At 30.6% G+C, this 10,673-nt stretch overlaps 1 protein-coding gene across 1 annotated transcript in view; it reads right to left on the bottom strand.

Moving 5' to 3' along the window:
- LOC105851967 (uncharacterized) overlaps window positions 1-1,662 on the bottom strand; it is a 2,438-nt gene extending 776 nt beyond the window's left edge. The window contains exons 1-2 of the mRNA XM_027333588.1: window positions 1,353-1,662; window positions 68-1,053 (exon numbers count right to left, since the gene is read on the bottom strand). Coding sequence (XP_027189389.1) covers window positions 68-1,053; window positions 1,353-1,662 — 1,296 coding nt within the window. The remainder of the gene's footprint in view (window positions 1-67; window positions 1,054-1,352) is intronic.
- Window positions 1,663-10,673: the final 9,011 nt, after the last annotated feature.

The following is a 10,673-nucleotide window of genomic DNA, read 5'->3' as shown; positions in this document are numbered from 1 at the left end:
ATGTTGGTGGTGGACTCCGAAGTGGAAAATATGTTTGCGATTGGTTAAGTGATAATGCGACGACAACCAAGTTAAACTTCGAAGCAATCACATATCCCATTTTTGGAAGTGTCATCCAATTATCCTTCGATGCAACTTGCTCAACATACACATTTTGTATAAGTTGTCGAACATAATTTTCTCCACCAAATAGTATCTTGTAATGAGACATGAACTCTTGAAGCTCTATCACACACTGTTGACGGATGAATGCCCAACAGTTCTCACCCATTCCAAGTAAAGCTGCAACTGCACGATATCCATAATTATCATCATCACCGACATCAATAATGTCATCTATGAATTTATGAATTTTAACTGGCAACCAATCTTTGAAGAGGAGAACTCTTGGTTGTTGAACTTTGCTAATTGATGGTCGAGTTGTGAGCTTTTGGACTAATGGTTGAGGTGCAAGCTTTTCTACTTTACTGGTATCTATAGTGCTACATGCATTTGTACCACTACATCGAACACTTGCATCCACATACTCCCACCAAGATGGATCACGTTTGGTTGATTTATCTCTTTTTGATACCTTACTTTTGCCTTTTTTTGGTGCACCTTTTGTTTTAACCTTGGCAACCGGTGGAAACATCAACATAGTCGATGGATACGCGATCTCTCGTAATTTACCTTTAAGTGAAATTTTTCCAAGTACATCAAGTTCTTCAAACTTTTTCATTATGACATCTATTTCATGTTTCACAGATAACTTTGAAGGTTTACTCAATGCATCAACATGGAAAGTTAATTTACTCCACCAAACATGAATAGCTTCTAATGGAATGAAACGTGGGATCATACTATACCTGGCTATTTCACATGCACAAGGTAGACCATGTGTTGTCCTAATTGTGAAACGACACTCAGTTTGATCAATACCTACATACTTCACGTGGTCATACTCTGCCGCAATGTGATCAATTGCATTTTTTGACACAACACCACACAAATTCGCGTATAATCTGTTACTAGATCGATGCACCTTTTGAATGATGCTCTTTTCAAATGATGCTTATCTCATTGTGTTGTAATACAATCATACTATTGATGGTTTCCCAAACACTGCATATATCACCAATACTATCATGTAATATCCTTTTCAAACTCCAATGCGCCAACTTAACCCTTTGTGTTGTGGAGTTCCCAAAATGCATAACTCTATTTGCCCACGCCTCAACAAACCTTTCCTTGTGAGAAATTAACCATTGCTCGTGTATATAATCATAAAAAATAGAACAGCTACTACAAATTCCTTCAAAGATAGCCAACTTCATGTAGTATTGAGCCTCATCATAACTGTAAATAAGAGCCTCCCATGCCTCCATTATTTGCACTTGCTTTTTTTTTGGAAACACAATCATCTTGCACTTGACTTTGACATTCTTGCATATATGAAACAAGCATAATAAATTCACTGCTTTTGGAAAAACTTTCAACCGCGTTCATCAAAGCAAGGTCTCTATTAGTAACGATGACTTCAACTTCACCATTTGTAATCTGTTCTTTCACCATTTGTAGTGCCCATGTAAAGTTATCAACACGCTCAGACTGTAGATATGCAAATCCCACATAAAATGTCATTTCAGTAGATGTAACACCAATAATCTCAAGTAATGGCATTTGATACCTACAGGTCTTTTAAGTGCTATCCATAATCAATATTATGTGAAAATTATTTACAAGAGTGATAACGTCTGGATGGGCCCAAAATATGTCCATCAACTCATCTGAACCCTCTACCTTCCTATATCGATAAACGTATTTGTCGCATTTCATCAATATCAAAAGATGTTGCATTTCTGTTCTATTACCTCTAAGTGATGAACGATATGCTTGACGTGCATTGTAAACTTGTTTTATTATCGTCAAACTTTCACCATTATGATCCTTCAATGTCATTAAAATGTTTTTTGGTTTTACAAAGTTCTTTCTCATATCACCAAGTACATTTTTCTCATCTTGAGACAATCGGCCTAAGAAAGAGTGACTGGTCAGTTTTTTGGCCAATTCGTGGTTCTGGAGACCACATATTACATGCAAATACCATCCATCATCAACATTTGATCGTGTTCCTCTCAATCTAAATGGAAAATCACATTTTCTAGTCCAAGTACTCCTCGTAAGATTAGGATTCTTCCAAGGTCTATATTTACCACTTCTTTCACAACTAAGAATTAATTGCCTTTGTTTTTGGTCGTGCTGTCGCAGTTTCAGATCTAAAAATCACAACAACAATTCCATTTTCCCTTCCAACATTTCTAGCCCATTTCAATAATTCATCTCGTGTATCAAACATCATGTCGGTGGTAAACACATCAGTCAAATCAATCATAACAGGTTCAACTCCGTCATTCATAGCGTCAAAATTAGGTTCCACATCATCACACATTTCTTCAAAATCAGGATCCAAATCATCATAAATTTCTTCAAAATCAGGTTCCAAACCTTCCAAACCTTCCTACATTTTGTCACTATTGTCTCCCCCTTCATCCATTTAACTGCATCCAATAAATTACATAAATATAACAACATAAAAATTCTTAACTCCTAAACACAATAAACAAAAAAAAATCCAAATTTTATCACCTTTACGTTAACTGAGAAAACGTATGTGTGCGTGAACTCAGTTCACGTATCACATACGTGAATTGAATTCAAGTGAACATACGTGAACTCAGTTCACGTATGACTAAGATTTTTCAAATTTTCATCCTATACGTGAACTCAGTTTACGTATGTATACGTGAATTCAATTCACATGTATGCTACGTGAACTGAGTTCACGTACACATACGTTATCTCAGTTCACGTAGGTAATATGAATTTTAAAATTCCATTGATGTACGTTTACGTAAACCTAATTCACGTAGAATCTGAATTTTCATAATTTCATCAAGTACATAAATTCGTTACACGTAAACGTACGTGAACTAAGTTCACGTACGAAACCCAAATTTGGAAAAAAAATATCAGCTACAAAACACAACAAAATACATACCTAGTTGATTTGAGTCACTATAATAATGAAGATGATGAAGATGTTCAAAATGATTAAAGATTATTGAACATGAAATGTATCAAAATGATTGAAGAATATTGAAGAAGATTGAAGTTGGTAGGTAATGAAGATGAAGATGATGAAGATTGAAAATGAGTGGTTAAGTGAATATAGAGGTAATGGTAGTTTGGGTATTTTGGGTTTTAAAAAAAATTGAGGGGTGTGGGAAGCAAAATGAGGGGTGTGGGAAGCAAAATTGTAAAAAAAATGAAATTCAGAATGAAAATTAAAGGAGGAATTTTGAAAGTATTGACACAAAGAGAAGGGAATTAGGGACGCATTTGAAGGAGTGTCATTTAGTAAGTTATAGCGCTTATATGTAAAAAGTGTTTCGTTTTTAGCGCGCTTATATAAAAAGTGCTATGTTTTGTGATGTTTGTGTAATATTTAATAGTGCTTATAATACAAATGCTATGTTTTGTGATGTTGGTGTAATGTTTAATACCACTTATAATATAAATGTTGTGTTTTGTGTTGTCCATGTAATACTAATAGCGCTTACATATGTGCTATAAAAAAATTAATTTTAGTGTAGTGAATGAAGTACCTAGTACACATACTTTACTATTTTAGTAGTATTCATGCTTCAAAGTATCTCATTTGGTAGCGGAAAGAACATTGTTATGCATGGACTTAGATTCAAACTCGAAATTCCTCACTTCACCATATTTAAGGCGTGTGAGTCTAGCCACTAGCTAGACTACTTCACCAAAATATTACTTCATCCTGTCACTATTATAAGAAGAAGAAAAAAAAAACTACTTTCATATTATTAATAAATTTAGTTAAATACAATTAATTTTCAAGATTTCATGTAAAAACACAAATCAAATTTACTAAATTGTCCATTTTAATGTCATATACTCAACTATTCAAATATTTTGAATTAATTGAATGGTATATTATGAACTGTCCTCAAATTTTATTTTATTTTTATTTTAAAATTTTTTAATTGGGTGCTATTTTAAAATGATTTTAATGGACAACATTATCAAAGACATTGTTCCTCAAAAAAATTCTTCTACACAACAAATATAGTTGATTGAAAGTTGTCTGGCTTTTTTCGAGGAACTTACTAAGGACTAGGTTCCTAAAAAATGTCAAATCAATTGATAGAATATTAAGTCAAGGTTTGTCTTTTTGCAAGGAACTTATGATCGAAGACATTGTTACTTGAAATTTCCTTTCGAGGACATTTTTTCTCAATTTTTTTTTTCAAACAAGTCAAGTTCCTCGTAAATGCATGTTTACGGAAATATAAAACCTGCTAATCAATGTTTGTCTTTTTTGTGATGAACTTATTGAGGACATTGTTCCACGGGATTTATTTCCAAGGATATTTTTTTTACGACCAAATCAAGTTCAAAAATGTATTTTGCAAGGAAATTTGATCCATTTCTTAGGACTTTTGTTTCTCGGAAAAATTCATTTTTCTTGTAATGATTAAACATAGTTCAAAAATAGTTAACTATTTTTATAATAGTGACCAAAATCTTAGACTTTATTTTGTTTATAATAGTAACAAGAGAAATATTACACTACTTAAACAATTCATTGTATATTGATTCAACATATTCACTTAATATAAAATATAAAAGTATTTATAAATAAATAAAAACACTACCATCAAATAGGAAACGGAACTTCATGTAGGTTGATTTTTTTAAAAAAAATTGTTATTAATAACAGTAATATTAATAACTATCTTATAATTTTTCAGATGAAATTTGAATCATATTTCTTAAAATTATAGTATTAAACTTTAGATATTTAATTTGACACCTCAAGGACAAAAAACATATTTACATACAACTTAGAATTCATATACGAAATTGATGAAAAAAGAACTTTTTAGAGGTCCATAATTGAATAATAAAATTTGATATTTTTAGGTTTATTATTTATTTATTTATTTATTTTTAACTTTTTTAAACATGTCTTTAATGACATAGATAATACTAATGTAAACTAAATTTAATCTCAATGCATTAAGTTTGTTGATAATTTGTGTAAATTGTATTTGCAATTTACTAATAGTTTCATCATTCTTCGTAAAAAAAATTGTAATTGTTTATCAACTTATTTATTTTGGAACAATTTCCTTCACTTTTATCCTCATGTATAATTGCGCTCAATTGTGATTCATTTTTCTTCAAACGATTACTTTAATGAAGTAACTTTGTCCCTCAACTATTAGTTCATTAACTACTCCAAAGAGTGTTACGAACGGTGTGTAGGTATTTTTGAGCTACTAAACTAAGATATGCATAAAAGTAAAGTAAAGCAAATCGATAAAGAGATAAAATGCGTAAAAAAAAAAAAACTATTTTTATTGAATGAATGTGTCTTAAAAATTTACAAGTATTGGTATTTATAGGCAAATGTTAGTCTTATCTGTAACCGTGGCCTATAAAAATGGAGCCTTGCTCGACTACAGATGCGGGTAATGCGTGATTGTTTCCGCTGTTGAGGATACGTGATGCTCCATGATCAGCTCATCCTTCTTATTTCCACGACATATTCCATTGCCAATATTCACGCATGTTTTTCCCCCAAATAGTGTCTTCGTGTTAGTCGACTGAGTGTGGTTAGTGGCGCTAAAAACATGGAACACGAGCATAACTATCAAATTATCAAATTCTATTGATCTCTGACCAATTATTACACCTTTGCGACTTTTAGGGTCCGTTTGATGCGAATGATAAAATAGAGACATGGCAAGATATAAAACTAGATAAGGGTATCATATGATAGTGACAGGATAAACACTATCATATTTTGTGTTTGGTACACACATGATAACCAACACGATAACATTTTATTTTGTCATGTATTTGGTACACATCTCATCATGATATTGGAGGTAGAGTTACTGATAGAAAAAATTGGGTTAAGTGAAGTATGAATAATGAAGGAAAATAGATGGAGTTGGGTGAGAAAAAATATGGATTATTGGGTTAATGAAGATGATGAAACTCACTTTCTAAGTTTGTGATTGATGGTGATAAATATGATGAAATCCAAGCAAAAAATTTATAGGGACTAAAACTGAACAATGTTATATTTGTAGGGACAAAAAACATATTTTCCTTTGTCAACTCATGTTTTTGTAACGTTCACTAAGGACCAAAAATAATATTTTCTGATATTGCAAGGATGAAATCCAAACAAAATTTTTTACAGAGACCTGAACAATGTTATATTTGTAGGGACAAAAAATATATTTTCCTTTGTCAACTCATGTTTTTGTAACGTTCACTAAAGACCAAAAATAATGTTTTCTAACATTGCAAGGATGGAATCCAAACAAATTTTTTTACAGAGACTAAAACTAAAAACTGTTATATTTACAGGGACTAAAAATATATTTAAACCTAATAATAATAATAATAATAATAATAATAATAATAATAATAATAATAATAATATTCTCAAACCAATATAAAACTGTTGATAATTTCGGATGATTTACTCCCCTACTAGTGACAAATTAGCCAGGTCAAATGAAATATAAATCGATATTTAGTATTACTAATCAATTAAGTATTGTTTGTCTCAACAACGTTTAAATGTCTCTTGTCATTGGAAGTTTGTAGTTATTTTAGGCTGCATTTCAACATCAAAGGAAAAAATATCTTCAATAAAGAAAGTGGCATTTGCACTAACTCTTATTAAAAAAGTATAAATAAAATGCAAATGAGATTTCATTATTGCGAGGTGAGAAGTGCAACCTGTCATTATGCTTAGAATGATTTGACTAGTAATCTTTGTAAAGTTAACCCAATAACAAGATATTATTAGATTTAGATGCTATCAAACATTAAGAAGTGCTTATTATATTAATTCCATTGTCCATGTCATGTCATTACTTTAATCTCCTAATTTTTTAATGGACAAGAAGACGAGAGTGAGTGCGTTGGTGAAGAGCAATTTGATCCAGTAAAAGAAAAAAGCAATTTGATGCAAATAAGGTAACATCAAAAAAGCTAAAACAAAAAAAAAAAGGAAACTAGGAGAGTCATTTGCCCTTTTGATTGAGCTTGAGCCATATAATAGTTAGGATGTGATAATTATTGTAAAAAATAAATGGATAAAGATAACACATAAATAGAAACCATAAAATAATGTATGGAGTGTTTAGTCTAGCAAAAGAGACTAATTTTATATGTGTTTAAATTTTGATTCGGAGAAATATTCATATTTAGTATTTGAAAGTGTTTTGAGTAAGATTATATTTAGAAGGAACAAGTGAAAAATAAAAATAAAAAATAAATTAAAAAATATGAAATATCACCTCTACTTGCAAATCAATTTTATAGGATATTTGAACGTCTATCTAGTCGCACACTAATAACAATAGTTACGACATAGGAGATATATTAAAAAAAATTGAAGTCTCACATTTCCTATAGAAGTGCATTAATAGAAATTATAAAAACTAGACAATTCTTATCTTACATGATAGTTTTATTGGATCAAATAAAGTAGAAAATGTATGTTAGTAGAGTTTATCTATTCACACACCAGCCTTTTCAACTTAAAATTTCTTTCTTTCTTTCTTTGGACGTTTTTGTTAAAGGTAAAAGTTTATGTGAGTTAAATTTTATACTAAGCATCGATTAATACAATGTGTGTTGAATTTTATGAATGGATTGTGATTAATCATATTATTTCATTATGAACAATCAAAAGTATTTTTCTTTTAAGTTATTTAACTATTTAATCTGCTCAATTAGATGAATAACTTATAATTGAAAACCTAAATGACAAAAAGGGTACGTAGCTTGTTCTCTTAGTCTTCAATTCTCTCACATAGGCGCATTTGATCAATCCTTCATGTTTTTTAGCTCCGCAATTCTTAATCTATATCTCCTAATGTGTAAGCATGTTATAATTTATATCTAGTGTTATACTTAAAATCCTTCATCGAATCATAAAATTAGCTCACGTGAGATAGAGAATGTCTTGTATTCAAAGTTCACTCATCAAGTTATTTTAATATTATATCTATGATATCATTTGGTGAAAAAATTATTGTTTAGATTATAAACCTCATGAACACGATTCTTTTCCTTTTTATAGCTCATTACAAAACTTGAAAAAGAAGGGTTAAAAGAAAAATAAAAGAATTATTTAAATTGGTATGTAATATAAAATTTTGTATATTCTTAGTGTTGAGGTGTTATGGGGAGTATTGGGAGTAACAACATACCAATGTTATATAACATTATAAGAGATTTTGACTCACACCTTAAGACATCATGTAAATGAGTCACATATCTTATATATCTAATATTTATTTCATTCATAGTTATTATGAGATTAATCACTCACATTTTAACTCAACAATATCTTCCTTAAGTGTAGTGATGACAACAAAATTCGCACTCGCGGGTTTCCACCCAAACCCATCCCGGTTTGAGTGGAGAAAACCCGTTTTAATTTGGTGCAGATTTTCCCTGAAAATAAAACTCGGAGGGTGAGAACGGATTTGAGGATGTTGATATCCACCTCACACCTGCACCAAATCCGCTCCGCTAATAATATTATTGTTATTTTAAAATTTTATATACATGTGCATATTCAATATATTTAATATTTTAAAATATTAAAAATTATAATATTTTTCTATAGAAAATATGATTTTAATATTTTTTAATTTTATTATTGTATAATAATAATAATTTTATTATATTAATTATAATTAATATGACTTTTAAATTTATTATTTTATATATATAAATAGGTGCAAACAGGGAAATCTGAACCCCGTCGCGGGCGGGGATGTAGACCTAAATTTCACACCCGATAAAAAACGGGGGCAGGTTCCATTTTTTCCCGACTAGTCGGGTGCGGGGGTGGGGAGGAAAAACCGACCCTCGTCCCGACCTGTTGCCATGCCTACTCAAGTGTGAGTTTCCCACATTATATACTTGCACCACAATTACACTTCGAACTTGGTAGGCTCAAGTGTGAATGTTTAGTCTCATATTGATTATGAGATAAATGTTACATATATAAGGGAGGTGACTCATATTACCACTGTTTTAAGATTTTAGATGGAGATGTTGTGTCAAAATCTCTTGTGCTCCTGGAGCATTGATCTGTTGTTGCTCACCCAAACAACCCAACAAGCGGTATACGACTTTTTGGTTTGGTCATGGGAAATTGGAAAATTAAATTATTAGAAACTTTCTGGTTGCAACATTTATTTTATATTTCACACTAGAGAAGGATGAAACTCTGAAAGTGGTCCTTTGAAAAAGGTTTTAATTAGGAAAGACTTCATACTTGTGTGGTCCATTGTGAAACACATCTATTTTATTGGGAATCTACCTAGTGAATGATATACAGTCGATTGACATGGAGAAATTTGATGTAAGAATCAAATTTGGCTGGTAAAATTTTTTAGTTAGTGTTGTATTGATACAGAATTACACAAGCGCATAGTAGAAATAACAATAGCAACATGTTTTTTTATAATGAGAAAATATGATCTTATCTAAAAAATTACAAATCAACCAGTGTCGCATTATTGAGATGCCATGGAAAATGATAAGTTATTGTTAACACACGAACATTGGTTGGGGTTGATAGAAAGTGTGTTATGAGATTATGTTTATAGTTGAAGAATTTCCAGAAAACATCAACATGGAAATTGCATCGTAATTGTTTAGTCTGGTTTTTAACGTGAAAAATTGTTGGAGTAATTTAGCTTCAAGTGAAGTATATTCTTCGTGATGGAGTATGAGAAATTCTTTGAGTGGTTTAGATTCAAGTGAAACATACTTAGCATGGTAGAGTATGATAGTTCATAGTACTATGATCGCCGATGTAGACCACATATGCAAAAGATGCAACTTTTTTAATTAAGGTGGAGACTGTTGGGTTTCATTGAAATTGAATTATCTTGAAAAATATCCCACATTGTCTAGTAATGTAAAGGAAGAGAGAAGTCAATACTATATATATGGACTCTAGTTCTTTGTTACGAGATACACTAATATTGGCTTTAAATTTGTACCTGATTATCTTATTTTCTCTTTTACTATTAGAAATATATTGATAGTGATAGTTTCAATTAGTTTGTTAGAGTTACTTAGATTTTAGTTTGGTAGCTCGCTTCTCTATGGTTTATTTTTCCATATATACAGGGCTCGATGCATCCATTTTATTATATTTTATTCAATATGAAATGTTATGAATTTTATTCTTTATCAAACTTGGATGCTTATTTTCTTATTAAATTAATCTTAATCCATTTATTCTAGTGATTAATAACATAGTATCACGAGTTTCATATCTATTTCAGTTGTAGAGTTTCATATCTATTTCATGTTTTCACAAACGACGTCAATGAAGATCAATGTTATTATGATTAAGATTATAAAGATGAAATATCTAATCTTGAATGTATATTCAACGAGAACAACAATTGCAAACTTGTTTTCGACGATTCAAACTTTTATTCATTGCAAGAAGCATTTACAACAGCCATCACAACAAACAACAACCATTGTCACAAGAACATTCAATCGCACACAAGAAACCATTCTTGATTGATGATTCTGCT

Source organism: Cicer arietinum, chromosome 4 (assembly GCF_000331145.2).
Source record: "Cicer arietinum cultivar CDC Frontier isolate Library 1 chromosome 4, Cicar.CDCFrontier_v2.0, whole genome shotgun sequence".
NCBI classification, from domain to species: domain Eukaryota; kingdom Viridiplantae; phylum Streptophyta; class Magnoliopsida; order Fabales; family Fabaceae; genus Cicer; species Cicer arietinum.
The sequence above is the reverse complement of the archived record's forward strand: the minus strand, read 5'-3'. Positions and strand labels throughout refer to the sequence as shown.